General features: G+C 54.7%; 1 protein-coding gene across 6 annotated transcripts; it reads right to left on the bottom strand.

Moving 5' to 3' along the window:
- Positions 1–3,720: 3,720 nt before the first annotated feature.
- SPICE1 (spindle and centriole associated protein 1) lies at positions 3,721–17,505 on the bottom strand. 6 transcript variants are annotated; one of them, XM_073577036.1, is made up of 18 exons: positions 17,287–17,505; positions 13,622–13,699; positions 13,463–13,510; positions 13,203–13,349; positions 12,159–12,261; positions 11,920–12,041; positions 11,630–11,724; positions 10,802–10,929; positions 10,243–10,380; positions 9,872–10,116; positions 9,651–9,782; positions 9,120–9,249; positions 8,647–8,859; positions 6,476–6,786; positions 5,782–5,953; positions 5,415–5,508; positions 5,247–5,331; positions 3,721–3,856 (listed from the first exon to the last, which is right to left on the bottom strand). In XM_073577036.1, the coding sequence occupies exons 2-18, from the start codon at positions 13,697–13,699 to the stop codon at positions 3,803–3,805; spliced, it is 2,295 nt and encodes a 764-aa protein (XP_073433137.1). In that variant the 5' UTR covers positions 17,287–17,505; the 3' UTR covers positions 3,721–3,802. The 6 variants fall into 6 exon arrangements, with proteins under 6 accessions (XP_073433137.1, XP_073433136.1, XP_073433135.1 ...); XM_073577035.1 differs by having other exon boundaries at positions 13,604–13,699; positions 17,287–17,503; XM_073577034.1 differs by lacking the exon at positions 17,287–17,505 and adding an exon at positions 16,436–16,468 and having other exon boundaries at positions 8,647–8,856; positions 13,604–13,699.
- Between the last annotated feature and the right edge of the window lie 1,204 nt (positions 17,506–18,709).

Consider the following 18,709-nt stretch of genomic DNA (forward strand, 5'->3'; position numbering starts at 1 on the left):
CAGGCAGGGCTGTTCCAGAGGGCCTAAAAGCCCATTCCACGAGGGCCATGGCAACGTCCTGGGCGGAGAGAGCGGACGCCTCCATCGACCAAATCTGTAAGGCGGCCGCTTGGTCCTCTCCGTCTACCTTTTTCAAACATTATAGATTAGACCTATCTGCTACCTCTGATCTCACATTCGGGAGAAGAGTGTTACAGGCAGTGATCCCCCCCCTAAAAGAGAATACAAATCTCTGTAACTCTCTCGTGGTGCCGTCATGTAGAATGGAAAAACACGGGTATTACATACCTGGTAATGTGTTTTTTCATGAGACATGACGGCACCCTTATATTCCCGCCCTATCACGTCATTAGTTGGGTGTTTCGTTAGTATTATACACTCCCTTGGTGTTGGAAATTTAACAGTATTAAAGTTGTATTATTTATGTGTACACTAACCTGCGGAGTTCCTCTCGTGCTCTGTAAAACAACTGATGCGGAGAGAGGAGCCGCCCTTTTTATCTTGAAGGTTTCCTGTCCTCGTAGGGCGGATCCCCTCTCTCGTGGTGCCGTCATGTCTCATGAAAAAACACATTACCAGGTATGTAATACCCGTGTTTTTCTCTAATTTTCCTAAATAGTTGGTACAAATGACAGTCAGTCTAATAAAAGTCATCACCCGTTAGAGTATACATCAAATTTTATTGAAGAAACCTCCCAATAATAACAGTATAATCTCCAAAATGAATAAAAACTCAAATTGCACTGTTCAAATGTTTAGAAATTCTACTGTGCCTAATAATTTGGATCTGTTTTAAAGAACTGAAAATGTTCATTTGTGGACTTTGCAGCATTAGGAGGTCACATTCACTGAGCAAAAAGGATTTTTAACTCCAAAACATCCTAACAGGCCAAGTTAGGCTGGTTTCACATTAGCGCTTTTTAAGCGCACGCACGGCCGGGGGTAGCTCCGCCCCCGAGCTGGCTCTCTGCCCGGCGTGCCCGCCCCTTGCTTGTAGCGCCGCCTCCTAGCGCACAGCGGCGCCTGCGATCGGTGCACCCTATCTTTAGCATAGGGTGCGCATATCGTGCGCAGGCCGTGCGCTAGTTGCGCTTCGCACTTTTGACGGTGCGCCGTGCGCGCCAAAATCAAACTTTTCGGATTTTGGCGCGCACGGCGCACCGTCAAAAGTGCGCAGCGCGGGTCAAAGCGCAACTAGCGCACGGCCTGCGCACCCTATGCTAAAGATAGGGTGCGCCGATCGCAGGCGCCGCTGTGCGCTAGGAGGCGGCGCTACAAGCAAGGGGCGGGCACGCCGGGCAGAGAGCCGGCTCGGGGGCGGAGCTACCCCCGGCCGTGCGTGCGCTTAAAAAGCGCTAATGTGAAACCAGCCTTACATGCTATCATAGGAACCCTTCTGTGATGTCACCTTCACAATTATTGCATCCATTGAACTTGGGAGTTTTTGGAGAGTTTCTGCTTGTATTTCTTTGCATGAAGTCAGAATAGTCTCCCAGAGCTGCTGTTCTGATGTGACCGGCCTCCCACCCTCATAGATCTTTTGCTTGATGATACTCCAAAGGTTCTCTATAGGGTTGAGGTCAGGGGAAGATGGTGGCCACACCATGAGTTTATCTCCTTTTATGCCTATAGCAGTCAATGACTCAGAGGTATTCCTTGCAGCATGAGATGGTGCATTGTCATGCATGAAGATGATTTTGCTCCTGAAGGCACATTTCTGCTTTTTATACCATGGAAGACAGCTGTCAGTCAGAAACTCTATATACTTTGCAGAGGTCATTTTCACACCTTCAGGATCCTTAAAGAGCCCTATCAGCTGTTTCCCCATGATTCCGGCCGAAAACATGACTCCGCCACCTCCTTGCTGAAGTCGCAGTCTTGTTGGGACATAGTGGCCATCCACCAACCATCCACTACTTCATCCATCTGGACCATCCAGGGTTGCTCGACACTCATCAGTAAACAAGACTGTATTAAAAATAGTTTTCATGTATGTCTGGACCCACTGCTACAATTTCTGCTTGTGAACACTGTTTAGGGGTGGCTGAATAGTAGGTTTATGCACCACAGCAAGCCTTTGAAGGATCCTACACCTTGAGGTTCCAGGGACTCCAGAGGCACCAGCAGCTTTAAATATCTGTTTGCTGGTTTGTAATGGCTTTTTAGCAGCCGCTCTCTTGATCCGATGAACTTGCCTGGCAGAAACCTTCCTCATTCTGCCTTTATCAGCACAAACATGTCTGTGCTCAGAATCAACCACAAATCTCTTAACAGTACGATGATCACGTTTAAATTTTTGGGAAATATCTAATGTTTTCATCTCTTGACCAAGGCTTTGCACTATTTGATGCTTTTCAGCAGCAGAGAGATCCTTTTTCTTTCCTAAATTCCTTGAAACCTGTGCCCTGCTTAATAATGTGGAACATCATTCTTAAGTAGCTTTCCTTTAATTGGGCTCACCTGGTAAACTAATTATCACAGGAATTTGAGATTGATATCAGTGATCCAAAGAGCCCTGATACACAATACCATCTATGAGTTTATTTGAAAAACAAAAAATTACATCTTTGAGACACTTAAATCCAATTTGCATAATAATTTGGAACGCAGTGTAATCTAATGTGTTTTTCTTCTCTTTCAGGTTACATCGGGGGCTTATCTACAGCATTACTGAATGCTGGAGATGAGCCCCTGATGGCGGTGCCGGCAGCTGATAGGCCAAAAATAGGGTGACAGATTCCCTTTAAAGTGGGGCCCCAAATGCTGACATACTGCTCCATCACACAGAAACATTTATTTTACTCCTTTATATGAACCATTGTATTTAAATGCGCTGATCTCCGGCCTCTACAAGGGTCATCGTCAATATGGAAGTCGTACAATGCTTGTTTCCCGGCCTCTTTCCACTGGCTGAGGAACAATGATGGGCACAGAGCGATCACTAATAGATCAGTCTGTCCCCGTACAGGATCATGTTATCAGCAGCATATCTGCAGTTTACACCGGCGATGTGCTGCCGAGAACAAGGATTTCTGTTCCTCCATAAACAATCCAATCACTCGCTGAATAGACGGCAGTTTACTCATTTAGTATAATACACTCCCCATAGACCTCCATATGGTACAATACACTCCTCCGTCCTTCTTATAGTATAATACACCCCATAGTCCTCAATATAGTATAATGTGCCCCATAGTCCTTGAAATGGTACAATGCACGCACCACGGTCCTCCATATAGTATAATGCATTTCCCATAGTCCTCAATACAGTATAATGCAGGTCCCATGTAGTACTTATAGTATAAAGCACCCCATAGTCCTCGACAGAGTATAATGTAGCCCCGCAGCCCTAGACTTATGGCCACCACGTACTCAGGGATATTAAGAAAAATACAATACTCGCCTCTCCTCATTGCCCGCTGCTCCCAGCTCTGCAGAGTATCTCAGCACGGCGTGCGCTGGAGTGACATCATGGCGCACCTGCTGTGTCAGAGGGGAATGATGGGGAAGGAGCATCTAAGATACTGATACAGTTGAATGTGGGGGGGTGTGAGGGGGATGGAGGTTTTGCGCTGGTGTCGGGCCCCCCTGACTCAACGTGCTGTGCCGCTATTAGCAACACACCACTGGCTAGGGGCCCCTGGGGGAGCCGTATAGTCTGCCTGCCCCTAACGTCGGCCCCGACTGGGGGACGCGCCTCATTTGTGTTAAACGAATAAATCATAAAAAAACAACTGATTTTATTAAGAAATCACATTATAAATTACATATAAATATAAAACACTGACATGACGAGGAGGGGTCACGAGACGTGGGCAGAAAGGGCGAACCAGCCCTCCTCCTTGTCCTTACCGACCTGCCGGAGAAAGAGGGAGCGGTTAGGAAGTGCGGCTGGTACTTGTGGTGCAGACGGCAGACACCGCTCACAATAGAATAGCAAAAAGTGAAAAAACTGCACCAAACTGTGGACTGCAGTCTGAATCAGTCCTTAATATGAAGCATAACGATGACCTCGGTGGGGCATGAAAACGTGTTGGAGACCAAGTGTGTTCAATATTGAAAATAGAAGACAAGGGTGTTTGGCCCCAGAGAAGCGCTGGGAGAGGCGCGGGCCGGCTGCTGTCCTCCTACACCTCCCCGCTCCCCCTGCATGTTAAAGGATTGTCGGACACACGGAATAAAGGACATTAACCTTTATTAAGAAGCAATGGTGACTGCTGTTTCTTTTTTCAATATTGAACAGCTCATAATAGAGGAGGCGACGGGCCGTGCAGCGCAGGGGGCGCGAATGGTCAGAGGTGCATCACGGGAGCGGCCGGTGGGAGAGGTTTTAGGGCGTCTCCTGTGAAATGGGCGGCGGAGCCACAATTCTACAATGAAATCTGCAGCAGTTTTTGTCGCTGACGTCCCTTGTGCACGCTCCCCCATCTGTTCCCTCTCCTGGGGTCCCGTGTGCACGCCCCCCCCCCCCCCCCATCTGTTCCCTCTCCTGGGGTCCCGTGTGCACGCCCCCCCATCTGTTCCCTCTCCTGGGGTCCCGTGTGCACGCCCCCCCCCCCCCCCATCTGTTCCCTCTCCTGGGGTCTCGTGTGCACGCCCCCCCATCTGTTCCCTCTCCTGGGGTCCCGTGTGCACGCCCCCCCCCCCCATCTGTTCCCTCTCCTGGGGTCCCGTGTGCACGCCCCCCCCCCCCATCTGTTCCCTCTCCTGGGGTCCCGTGTGCACGCCCCCCCCCCCCCCCCCATCTGTTCCCTCTCCTGGGGTCCCGTGTGCACGCCCCATCTGTTCCCTCTCCTGGGGCCCCGTGTGCACACACCCCCCCCATCTGTTCCCTCTTCTGGGGTCCCGTGTGCACGCCCCCCCCCCAAATCTGTTCCCTCTCCTGGGGCCCCGTGTGCACCCGCCCCCATCTGTTCCCTCTCCTGGGGCCCCGTGTGCACCCGCCCCCATCTGTTCCCTCTCCTGGGGCCCCGTGTGCACCCACCCCCATCTGTTCCCTCTCCTGGGGCCCCGTGTGCACACGCCCCCATCTGTTCCCTCTCCTGGGGCCCCATGCGCACCCGCCCCTATCTGTTCCTCATCCTGGGGTCTCGTGTTTTCACGCCTCAGGGCAGCGACCATCGCTCTGGGCTGCATTAAATGTTCACCTCAGTGCCATACATATGGAGAAACAGATATGGTCACCATCCGGCTCCCACAAATCCAGGGTAGACGGCTGAATGGCGGGCCACTAACCCGAGCCCTACCTTCATCCAGGAGGCGTCTGACGCTGCTCTTCCTCCTCTGGACGAGCCGGTCGCTGATGAATTGGATCTCTGGGAGGCGCCTGATCTATGAACATTGGAGAGGAGCGTCAGCTCTGCAGCCCATCTCTCAGAATGCAGCAGTGCTCTGCTTGTGACCCTGGCACTTACCTACGCCCGCTACCTATGGGCGGCGTCCCCTCCAGGGAGGAATCGGTGAGCTGCGGCATTGGCAGCGCAGCATCGATCGGCCGCGCTCTCCTTCCTGGAAACATGAGGTGAGAGGCGTTAGAAGGCGCCGCTTATCACAGGAGCAGAGTGTTCCCTGATCCCACCCTCACCAGGCGGCCATGAAACGCGCACCCTAGTACCATTGGCCCCCGGATCCCTCCGCTCTATATTACAGGGGTCAGCAATCTGCGGCACTCCAGCTGTTGTGATACAACTCCCAGCATGCCCCAGGAGACCATACACAGGGGTCTCTCCATAACATGTCCTCCTCTGCGGAGTACAGGCCATCATCCCGGGGGCACAGTACCTGACTCCTCCTGCCCAGGAGTGATGGGGGAGATGGCGGGCGACACCACCAGACTTTGCTTCTGCTGCTCGATGAGTCTCAGGAGTTTATCCCGCGCCTGCGCGCTCTGCCGGTTCAGCTCTGCGATCCTCATCTCCAGAGTCCCTGGACTGTGCACAGACGGCGCCTCCTGCTGGAGAAACGGGACACGTCAGGGGCCAACACCACCGGCTGTCACTGAAGAGCAACATCCATTGCCGACACCGGTCACGTGATGGACACACGGTAACGAGTCGGCGACCGTGTCATCATGTGACCGAAACCAGGCACGATGCCATTCACTGACTGCAAGCAGAAAGTCAAAAACACCAAGGCGCTGACACTGGAAGAATATGCAAAAAAATGGCAGATGTCTGACCTAGTGTGTACTGGTCCTGAGCGCCGCGTTGTGCTGCCGTCACATCTAGAGCTGCATTCATACCTCGGTCGCGTCCGGTCACTAAAATACTACAACAACCAGAAACTGAATCAACCAATCTCATTGTATCACTTCTGATAGCACGTACCAAGCAGCAGAACTAGGAATGCAGCTCTGGATGTGAGCAGAGGATAGCACAAGGTAAGTAAGACGCCACCCATCAATATATAATGGAGCGTGTCACATACAACGTACAGACTGTGGGAGAAGAGTCAGCTCCTACCCTCCTGGTGTTACCTTATCAGGTGCCGCCACCTGTGAAGCGTCCACACTGTCCGTCCTGGAGAAGAACTGCTGCAGCTGAGACTTCAGGGCGCTGTTCTGACTGGTCAGCTCGGCCATCTGGGACGCTATGTCGTGATCATCCCTCAGGGGGGCGCTTGTTCTATCGTTCTCGGGCACATGGTACTCAGTATGATGGCGACTGACGAGGGCATCTCCCCGAGGAGCGACCCGAAGCAAATCCGGATCACAGCGAGACGGTAGATTCCACCGCTGTGCGGCCGGAGCATCAGACGAGGAGAAGACTTCATGGTCACCGAAAAGATCTGAAATAAAGATTGTCAGAAGGCAAAATTCACAAAAGTGCTGTATCCTACCAGCCGCACTCCCTGTACACTGACCCTGTGTTACAGCCTGTATTATACCCCAGAGCTGCACTCACTATTCTGCTGGTGCAGTCACTGTGTACATACATTACTGATCCTGAGTTACATCCTGTATTATACCCCAGAGCTGCACTCACTGTTCTGCTGGTGCAGTCACTGTGTACATACATTACTGATCCTGAGTTACATCCTGTATTATACCCAAGAGCTGCACTCACTATTCTGCTGGTGCAGTCACTGTGTACATACATTACTGATCCTGAGTTACATCCTATATTATACCCCAGAGCTGCATTCACTATTCTGCTGGTGCAGTCACTGTGTACATACATTACTGATCCTGAGATACATCCTGTATTATACCCCAGAGCTGCACTCACTATTCTGCTGGTGCAGTCACTGTGTACATACAGTACATTACGGATCCTGAGATACATCCTGTAATATACTCCAGAGCTGCACTCACTATTCTGCTGGTGCAATCACTGTGTACATACATTACTGATCCTGAGTTACATCCTGTATTATACTCCAGAGCTGGACTCACTATTCTGCTGGTGCAGTCACTGTGTACATACAGTACTGTTATGGATGAGTCACCGAAGGAGGAAAACACAACAATAATAGCTAAGTCCAGAAAACCAGAGAAGTTGGCAGCTATCGGATTGCTAACCCCTGAACCTATCCACAACAACTAGCAGTAGCCGTGGGGGGTTCCTACGGTGCCCTAGACCACTCGATCACAGCCGGAGAACTGCCTAGCCTAAAGACAGAAAGGGAAATCTAAACTGCCCCAGAGCAGACCCCAAAGCAATAGGCAGCCCCCAACATATAATGACTGTGAAGCAAGATGAAAAACACTAACACAGATAGAAAGATAGGTTGAGCAAATGATGGGGCCCAAGCTAACTAAATAGGACAGGATAGAAAAGCTGCTGTCTGCAATCCGCAAAAACCCTATCCAAAAATGAACCAACAGACTGATAGGAAAAACAGGCCCTGAAGTCGCTAGGCTTCAAAAAGACTATATCAGCACTCAGGTATATTCTGAAGACAGAGCCAGAGATCAACAGATCAGAGACAAAAATGGAATTCAGCTCACCCCCGGCCAGGGATGGCTGAACTCCAAAAAACAAGGCAAACAAAACCAGAACTAAAGTGTACAAAAAGCAGAGCAAAACTTAGCTTTGAGAAGCAGAAATCAGACTGGTCTCCAAGAATCCAGCAGGAAAATCACCAGCAAGGCAGCAGGGCGTCGGCTGACTTATATCCAGTCATCAGTTCCTGTGACCCAGTCATCATCTACCTGCTCAGCTGTTTGGTAATCAGCCTCACTACCTTCCTTCGCCAGAAGAGGGAGTTCATCAAACCTCACTGGTGAAGGGAAAAATGAACTCAACACAGTACATTACTGATCTTGAGATACATCCTGTATTATACCCCAGAGCTGCACTCACTATTCTGCTGGTGCAGTCGCTGTGTACATATATTACATTAATGATCCTGAGTTACATCCTGTAATATACTCCAGAGCTTCACTCACTATTCTGCTGGTGCAGTCACTGTGTACATACATTACTGATCCTGAGTTACCTCCTGTATTATACCCCAGAGCTGCACTCACTATTCTGTGGCTTTAGAGTGGAGATCTCGCTGGATTCCCTACTGACCAGCTTGCTGACAGTTTCCAGCAGACTTGTGAGTAGTCACAGATTATGGGGCTGATGTCACCAGTCCCGCGCTCGCCTGTCTCCCACACCCCGTACTCAGATATGAGCCATGTAGTAGCGGACATCTTACTATACTGGTCCTCGATGACCTTCTCACGTGAGGACTGCTCCCCAAGGCCCGACCACGTTTTCTGTCTGGGAGGAGACAACATGATGGCGGGCTCAAAGTCCAGCAGAGACCCCGTGTCCCCGAATGATGTAGCCACCTGCTTAATGCTGGACGCGTCATAGCCAGGATGGGGCGCCGCCGAATCTCTGCGCTCTGCTCCACGCTGTAAGCCTGCTACAGAAAGAAACACACATCTCTTTGATGCTCGGTGGCTGCTGTGCAGGAGTCGAGGAAAGCTGGGTGACAGCAGCCATGTGCAGCAGTCCTGTAGATGATGTATAGTGGGGGGTGCGTATGTGCAACCACCACTGCAGCCTGACATGGCATTCCGGGCCCATCACCCCAATGGGGGTCCCAGCACTCTGACCCCACTGATCGGCAGGTGACCCCTATCCTAGACAGATGATAAAGGGTTGGACACAACATTAACCCACCGTGTGCCGTCAGCGGGTGGGCACTGCAGTCGTTGGTTGGGGCTTCCATCTGCTCTGGGACGGGCACAGGACGGCTCATTGTAGCCTCACCGGGAGTCGGTGACTGGTCGGACAGGGGACAGAGACCGCCCTGTGGAAGGTAAAGCATGGCAGCAAAACATCCCACTACCACCGCGTGGCCCCCCAGACATCGCACAATGAATAGGGCCTCTGTGGGGTCTGACTCCTGGGTCTGCCCCGATCAGCAGAATGGAGGGTCTGATGGAGCTTAGTGCATGGGGCTGATCTGCAGTACTATACGCAGCCACACGGAGCAGAGTGGCGCTGTGGGCACTGCAGCCCCTTCATACTCTTGGTCTCGGGGGGGATCCAGTTTTTTTTAGACACACTTAGTGTCCACGATCCTTGTGTGTTCCTGGAACACCGTGGCGTGCCAGTGACCCATGGGTGCCCCAATGCCCATAATGTGTGTGCGTGGAGTCAGCGGTCTGTTATATCTACAGATGGAGGACGGCGATGTCCGGACATTACCGGGGACGCGGAGCTGCCGTCCTTCATAGCGAGAATCTCCGTGGTCAGGGCGTCGATCAGCTGCCGCTGTTCCGTCAGCTCGTCCTTCAGCCGCTGCCGCTCCGCGGTCTCCTGGCGCAGCTGCCGGTCGCTCTGTAGAGGAAGCAGAAGGCACGGCTCAGTGTCCCTGACCTCTATAGTGTTACCCCAGCCTCGGACCCTCGTCCTCCCGCCCGTCTCACCTCCTTCAGGTGGGACACCAGCCGCCTTATGGCGCTGACGAGGCACAGGGTGAAGCCGGTCAGCCCCTGAGACTGCGGCGCGGAGGACACGTCCCGGCCGCTCTCCCTCTCGTAGGTCTCCAGCTCCCGCTCCACCTCCTGGATCATCTGCTTCAGGACATCCAGGCTGGACGGCTCATGTGTGGAGGGGGCCGGGGGGCCGGCTCTCTGACTGCTGGAGACGTGGGGTGGTCTCGCCTTCTTTCCTGTAGTATAATGGAAAACACCCCAGCTGACGTGCAGTAGTTTCCATCTCTGCTGCCCCCTGGTGTGACATGGCTTGTGTGTTTGGGCTGAGGGGGGCGCCGTTTTCTGGGGTCCAGCACATCTACCTTTACTCTGCAGCTTGCGCTGGTGTGTGGGTTCCGGGTTTAATACGCGGCCGATGACGATACTGGGCTCCGGCTCCTCCGGCTCGTCTTCCGTCAGTCGGGTCTTCACCTTGTTCACTGCTGCAGTGGCGTTTAATGCTGGTGAGAGAAGCGGTGTGTGAATACTGCCCAGCAGGAGGGAGGCATCACAGAGAGCGGCTACTACTGCACACTGCAAGTCAGGAGACCACTGCCAATCTTCCTCCCGTTTAGTGTATACAGCTCCTGTGCACACCGATGCATCGCCATGGTTACAGATGAGCATGTGCTGCTCTTCCATTTGCCTGATCTTCTGTGGTCCGTGAAGATGAGGAGGCAGACGGAGGAGAACGTGACTGCAGGATCAGACCCCACGTGGTTTGCTAGTAGTCTGTAACCGTGGCGATGTATAGGCCGAGGCAGGAGCTGCATACACAAAACGTTAGCTGATACGCAGCCGCTTCCTTATCTTAGATGCATGGAGTAATGAGCTGTAGAGGGGGGCATCACTTTAATAAAGGGGGTGTCTGAATGTTCTTACCTATATGGTTGTGTGAGGGGTGCTCGGCCCCTTTGGGTGTTACAAGGGGGTCCTGCACTGTATCTCCCGACCTGGACCACTGATCACATGTGAGATGAGAAGTCTCTTCATTCAATATCCGGCGAACCCTGGAAAAAGATCAGAAAAGGATCTCTGGAGACCGAACCTTTACATCACGGCCCCTCACCAACCGTGACTGCTCAACACCACGCCGGACCCCATATACAGAGATCTCACCCTATGCCAAGGTCACGGGTGGCCCCACTGTGGGAGGCGAGTGGAGAAGTCACTACCAGTCTCCATGCCGGCATCCTGAGGCTCAGCACATTACCCCTTTATGACTATCTAGTTTTCCCAAAATTAACACCTTTACCCCGCTGGAACCCACTGATCCCCGGCTCGGCCAGGTGAGGACTGACGCATCTACTACTTCATATCACTGATCGGCGGGGGGCCGGGTGCACAGTCCCCTCCAATCAAGAAAGTAAAGGGGAACAAGTTCAAGTTTTCTGAAATACTCAGTGCTCTTTAAATGACCACGAAGTGCACCCACGGCGGTGCAGCGCTCAGTGGGAGTAGTAGTAACTCTGCTCCGCTGACCACAGTCTCTGCCGTGTGAATGAGGTCTTATCAGGGTATATAACAGGCTGCGCTCCCACGATGCTGTGCGCTATCATGCAGCTGTACTCTGTCTGACGGACTACAGCTTCAGGAGGGGCACGAGCCGGCACCCGGGGCACGAGCCAACATCAGGGGCACGAGCCGGCACCCGGGGCACGAGCCAACATCAGGGGCACGAGCCAACATCAGGGGCACGAGCCGACTTACTTCTCTGTGTCAAGGTTGGGACGGAAGCTGATGGACACCTCTGCATCTTCATCATCGCTGTCCTCAGGGTGGATCTCCTCCATCTCATTCAGAGCCTAAAATCCAGAAGAGGTCAAACAGCAAAATGAGAATCAACCACCATCATCATCATCATCAGTCAAAACGACCACCACCACTACCCTTCATCATCACCATAATTACAATGACCACTACCATCATCTTCCCTCACCACCTTTCATGAGAGACCCTGGACAGGACCCCTCAGAACAAGCAATCCTCGGTCCTATTACCTGAGAGTCCATGATGCTCTTGCTGAGGATGGACAGGTGGGTGGGGGGGTCCTTCTTCAGCGCTATGGGGCCACATGAAGTTTCCAGGTCACAGGATGGGGCCATGGTGACATGTGGGAAACCTGTAAAAAACAGTGCACAGACGTCAACACGGATGATCCGTATGGACAGGAGAGCTGGAGATCTAATGTGGGGAAATAGAGGCAGGACAATGCAGACATGGGCAGGTGGAATAGTACCAGTGTGTCTGCGGGGGGCATCTCCAAACAGATCCTTCACCACAGCCATGGCCCTGTCCGAGCGCTCCAGGACGTCCTTCATCTGGTACTGATCCGAGAGAATCTGCAGAAAGAAGCACAAAGCGATGACATCCCATAATACATGAAAGATGTACTACACCTCAACCAGAAACAAGGAAACTAATGGATGGAAATACCCCCCACCCCCACAGACCCGGCTCCTGGGGAGCAGAAATTCATCTCAAGCAGAGAACAGAAAGCTCCTGTATACGACCCTAGAAGATCAATATACGGTACAATGGCTATCCCATAATTACACGTCATCCACCGGCCAGCTGAGGAGTGTCTCATCCCTGCAGATCCCTAAACTGATCTCAGAGCAGCACTCATACACCTTGTATTATACTCCAGAGCTGCACTCACTCTTCTGCTGGTGCAGTCACTGTGTACATACATTACATTACTGATCCTGAGTTACATCCTGTATTATACTCCAGAGCTGCACTCACTATTCTGCTGGTGCAGTCACTGTGTATATACATTACATTACTGATCCTGAGTTACATCCTGTATTATACTCCAGAGCTGCACTCACTATTCTGCTGGTGCAGTCACTGTGCACATACATTACATTACTGATCCTGAGTTACATCCTGTATTATACTCCAGAGCTGCACTCACTATTCTGCTGGTGCAGTCACTGTGTACATACATTACATTACTGATCCTGAGTTACATCCTGTATTATACTCCAGAGCTGCACTCACTATTCTGCTGGTGCAGTCACTGTGCACATACATTACATTACTGATCCTGAGTTACATCCTGTATTATATTCCAGAGCTGCACTCACTATTCTGCTGGTGCAGTCACTGTGTACATACATTACATTACTGATCCTGAGTTACATCCTGTATTATACTCCAGAGCTGCGCTCACCATTCTGTAGGCTCCATAGTGGAGTGACTTACACTGACAGTTTATGGAGATCTCATTGATACTTATGAGCCCGGATATTGTCTCCCTGTCATTTCCGCTCTTTACCTCCATCATTATCGCCAGGCGTCTTTCCTCCAGGGGGTCCGGGGGTCCGCCGTTCTGTCTCCTCCACTCTTTCTGTAACGATCTCTTTTTCAGTTCCCACTGGGCCAGGCTGTGATTTCGTGACTTATGAATCTCATGACGTTGGACCTGCAGCCGAGGAGACACGGAGATCAGTGGACAGAGCAAAGTGGCCGACACCAGCAGAGAAGAGAAGCCCTGAGTGAGGGACCGCTGATCACGTCCCACTGTGGGGGGCTCACCAGCTCCTCGGGGGTCGCACGATGGACGCTGAGATCTTGTATGGAACTCTGAAAATCAACAGAGAAACCTGATGAGACCACAGCGGGGGGTGAACAGACATCAGACTGCAGGGGGAGGAGCAGAGACCCCCGAGAACTCACGTCCCACGCCTGACGCACTCGGGGCTTCTTCCTGCTTCCTGCTGATTTCTGTCCTCCTGATCGACCGCTAATAGGACGAGTGTAACGTCCAGACATCTGCGGAGAAGAGGGGCAGTGAGGACCTGTGCAGCCAGTCACCCCCACCTCCACCAGTGACACCCCCCACCCTCATCTCCGACCAGTGACACCCCCCACCCTCATCTCCGACCAGTGACACCCCTCACCCTCATCTCCGACCAGTGACACCCCTCACCCTCATCTCCGACCAGTGACACCCCTCACCCTCATCTCCGACCAGTGACACCCCTCACCCTCATCTCCCACCAGTGACACCCCTCACCCTCATCTCCCACCAGTGACACCCCTCACCCTCATCTCCCACCAGTGACACCCCTCACCCTCATCTCCCACCAGTGACACCCCTCACCCTCATCTCCCACCAGTGACACCCCTCACCCTCACCTCCCACCAGTGACCCCCCTCACCCTCACCTCCCACCAGTGACACCCCTCACCCTCACCTCCCACCAGTGACCCCCCTCACCCTCATCTCCGACCAGTGACCCCCCTCACCCTCACCTCCCACCAGTGACCCCCCTCACCCTCACCTCCCACCAGTGACACCCCTCACCCTCATCTCCCACCAGTGACACCCCTCACCCTCATCTCCCACCAGTGACACCCCTCACCCTCATCTCCCACCAGTGACACCCCTCACCCTCATCTCCCACCAGTGACACCCCTCACCCTCATCTCCCACCAGTGACACCCCTCACCCTCATCTCCCACCAGTGACACCCCTCACCCTCATCTCCCACCAGTGACACCCCTCACCCTCATCTCCCACCAGTGACCCCCCTCACCCTCACCTCCCACCAGTGACACCCCTCACCCTCATCTCCCACCAGTGACACCCCTCACCCTCACCTCCCACCAGTGACCCCCCTCACCCTCACCTCCCACCAGTGACACCCCTCACCCTCATCTCCGACCAGTGACACCCCTCACCCTCATCTCCCACCAGTGACACCCCTCACCCTCATCTCCCACCAGTGACACCCCTCACCCTCATCTCCCACCAGTGACACCCCTCACCCTCATCTCCCACCAGTGACACCCCTCACCCTCATCTCCCACCAGTGACACCCCTCACCCTCATCTCCCACCAGTGACACCCCTCACCCTCATCTCCCACCAGTGACACCCCTCACCCTCATCTCCCACCAGTGACCCCCCTCACCCTCATCTCCCACCAGTGACCCCCCTCACCCTCATCTCCCACCAGTGACCCCCCTCACCCTCATCTCCCACCAGTGACCCCCCTCACCCTCATCTCCCACCAGTGACCCCCCTCACCCTCACCTCCCACCAGTGACCCCCCTCACCCTCATCTCCCACCAGTGACCCCCCTCACCCTCACCTCCCACCAGTGACCCCCCTCACCCTCACCTCCCACCAGTGACCCCCCTCACCCTCACCTCCCACCAGTGACCCCCCTCACCCTCATCTCCCACCAGTGACCCCCCTCACCCTCACCTCCCACCAGTGACCCCCCTCACCCTCATCTCCCACCAGTGACCCCCCTCACCCTCATCTCCCACCAGTGACCCCCCTCACCCTCATCTCCCACCAGTGACCCCCCTCACCCTCATCTCCCACCAGTGACACCCCCCACCCTCATCTCCCACCAGTGACACCCCCCACCCTCATCTCCCACCAGTGACACCCCTCACCCTCATCTCCCACCAGTGACACCCCTCACCCTCATCTCCCACCAGTGACACCCCTCACCCTCATCTCCCACCAGTGACCCCCCTCACCTCCCACCAGTGACACCCCTCACCCTCATCTCCCACCAGTGACACCCCTCACCCTCATCTCCCACCAGTGACACCCCCCACCCTCATCTCCCACCAGTGACACCCCTCACCCTCATCTCCCACCAGTGACACCCCCTACCCTCATCTCCCACCAGTGACACCCCTCACCCTCATCTCCATCTCCCACCAGTGACACCCCTCACCCTCATCTCCCACCAGTGACACCCCTCACCCTCATCTCCCACCAGTGCCCCCCCTCACCCTCATCTCCCACCAGTGACACCCCTCACCCTCATCTCCCACCAGTGGACCCCCCTCACCCTCATCTCCCACCAGTGCCCCCCCCTCACCCTCATCTCCCACCAGTGGACCCCCCTCACCCTCATCTCCCACCAGTGACCCCCCTCACCCTCATCTCCCACCAGTGAACCCCCTCACCCTCATCTCCCACCAGTGACCCCCCTCACCCTCATCTCCCACCAGTGACCCCAATCACCCTCATCTCCCACCAGTGACCCCAATCACCCTCATCTCCCACCAGTGCCCCCCAATCACCCTCATCTCCCACCAGTGCCCCCCCTCACCCTCATCTCCCACCAGTGCCCCCCCTCACCCTCATCTCCCACCAGTGCCCCCCCCACCCTCATCTCCCACCAGTGCCCCCCCTCACCCTCATCTCCCACCAGTGACACCCCTCACCCTCATCTCCCACCAGTGCCCCCCCTCACCCTCATCTCCCACCAGTGACACCCCTCACCCTCATCTCCCACCAGTGACACCCCCCACCCTCATCTCCCACCAGTGCCCCCCCCACCCTCATCTCCCACCAGTGCCCCCCCCCACCCTCATCTCCACCAGTGACCCCCCTCACCCTCATCTCCCACCAGTGGCCCCCCCCACCCTCATCTCCCACCAGTGACCCCCCCACCCTCATCTCCCACCAGTGACCCCCCCACCCTCATCTCCCACCAGTGACCCCCCTCACCCTCATCTCCCACCAGTGACCCCCCCACCCTCATCTCCCACCAGTGACACCTCCCACCCTCATCTCCCACCAGTGACCCCCCCACCCTCATCTCCCACCAGTGACACCTCCCACCCTCATCTCCCACCAGTGACCCCCCTCACCCTCATCTCCCACCAGTGACACCTCCCACCCTCATCTCCCACCAGTGACCCCCCTCACCCTCATCTCCCACCAGTGACACCCCTCACCCTCATCTCCCACCAGTGACCCCCCTCACCCTCATCTCCCACCAGTGCCCCCCCCCTCACCCTCATCTCCCACCAGTGACACCTCCCACCCTCATCTCCCACCAGTGCCCCCCCCTCACCCTCATCTCCCACCAGTGACACCTCCCACCCTCATCTCCCACCAGTGCCCCCCCCTCACCCTCATCTCCCACCAGTGCCCCCCCCTCACCCTCATCTCCCACCAGTGACCCCCCTCACCCTCATCTCCCACCAGTGACCCCCCCACCCTCATCTCCCACCAGTGACACCTCCCACCCTCATCTCCCACCAGTGACCCCCCCACCCTCATCTCCCACCAGTGACACCTCCCACCCTCATCTCCCACCAGTGACCCCCCTCACCCTCATCTCCCACCAGTGACACCTCCCACCCTCATCTCCCACCAGTGACCCCCCTCACCCTCATCTCCCACCAGTGACACCCCTCACCCTCATCTCCCACCAGTGACCCCCCTCACCCTCATCTCCCACCAGTGCCCCCCCCCTCACCCTCATCTCCCACCAGTGACACCTCCCACCCTCATCTCCCACCAGTGCCCCCCCCTCACCCTCATCTCCCACCAGTGACACCTCCCACCCTCATCTCCCACCAGTGCCCCCTCTGCTCTCACCTCTCCGGTTTTAGTCTCCGCTCTGGATTGAACGTTAGCGCCGCCGCGGCCTCCAATCGTCGCAGGAGATCCGGGTCTACGTCACTTCCTGTTAAGTTTCCATGGCAACCGCCGTACAGCAACCGTCACTGACAGTTGAGAGCAGCCGCGGAGGGGGCGGGGCTTCGGAGAGGAGGGGTCTGCACCGAAGGGGGCGGGGCTCTGGGGGGTCTGTACCGGATCTCGGTGCATGTGGTGTCCGGTTGTTGTAGCTGTCGCTCTCTCCCTCTTTTATCATCTGTCTTGTGTAAAGTGCCTCTCTGGTGTCCTCTAGCGGCTCCGCCATCTCCGTATTTATGTTCGGTCCATAAAGTCGTCCCCATGAAGTGTAAGGCCATCAGTCAAGCTCCGCCGTTTTCCTAAAAGAACGGATCCACCATTTTTGTTTGGCGGATCCGTTTTTTTTCCCATTGACTTGCATTATCCGTTTTTTTGCGGATCCGCCAATTTTGTTTCGTCCGCCGACTTGCCCGGACGGAGCTTGTAACGTTTTTTGGCAGAAGGATCCGCATTTCTGTACTGCGCATGCCCGGAGGAATTATCTCAGGCGGAAATTTAACCCTGAAATCACTGCTGGTGAACGGTAAAAAAAAAATCTCTCTCTCTCTCGTCCCCGCAACGGATCCGCTTTCCGCCATTTTGGCGGATTTTAACTGACAAGATAAAGCCTAACTGTGAAACAGGCCTATTTCATCCCTCCGTCATCGGCGGTCAGTTGAAATCTGCCAGAGGTTGGAACCAGCTGATCCGTGATGGACGGGAGTCGGCGGAGCACGTAGGATCCGTGGGAGAAGCGATGCGGCCAAATATAAAGCGACCGCGCGACCGGGAGAGGGACGGGTGAGTTGGAGCTGAGAGATTTTATCGGCTCCCGGAGCGGCATTTATGGGTTAATGCTGAAATTAGCGGACCGTCAAAGCAAAAGAACGTTGCAGGGTCCGTCTCATCCGCCCGCTAAAATCTTGGCGGATCCGTAAAAAAACCGGGAGGGGGGGAGAGACGACCGTCAGTCAAGATCCGCCAAGAATGTAAGTCTATGGGGGAAAAAAACGGATCCGCCCCTTTTTTGGAGGATCCATTTTTTAAAAAAATTTGGCGGATTTTGACTGAAGGGAAAAAACGGATGTGTGAACCAGGCCTACAGAGTCCGCGGGGTGACCGGGGCCATTATCGCCTCGTCACGGCGCCTTCACCTCCATGTGGCGGAGCTGTGGCCGCCGTGTGAATGTGGGGACGGCTCCTGCCGTGGTTTGTCTCCACACTGGCGCCTGATGGCGGCTCGTGGTTTCTCGGTGCGGGACGGCAGGGTCAGACATTGTGGTATGAAACAAGAAAACATTTGGTGCTGGTATATAGTGTGGACACAGCTCTGGCAGAAATGAAG

This window comes from Dendrobates tinctorius, unplaced genomic scaffold (genome assembly GCF_039654945.1).
Source record: "Dendrobates tinctorius isolate UK_male_01 unplaced genomic scaffold, ASM3965494v1 ptg000054l, whole genome shotgun sequence".
Lineage (NCBI taxonomy): Eukaryota > Metazoa > Chordata > Amphibia > Anura > Dendrobatidae > Dendrobates > Dendrobates tinctorius.

Excerpts from the sequence above, each read along its gene's own strand:
- SPICE1 (XM_073577031.1), bottom strand. Across the intron at positions 5,954-6,475 it reads AGGTGGCGGCACCTGATAAG|CAGGAGGCGCCGTCTGTGCA; the intron begins GTAACACCAGGA and ends CCGTTTCTCCAG. Across the intron at positions 5,332-5,414 it reads CCCATAGGTAGCGGGCGTAG|ATCAGGCGCCTCCCAGAGAT; the intron begins GTAAGTGCCAGG and ends CAATGTTCATAG.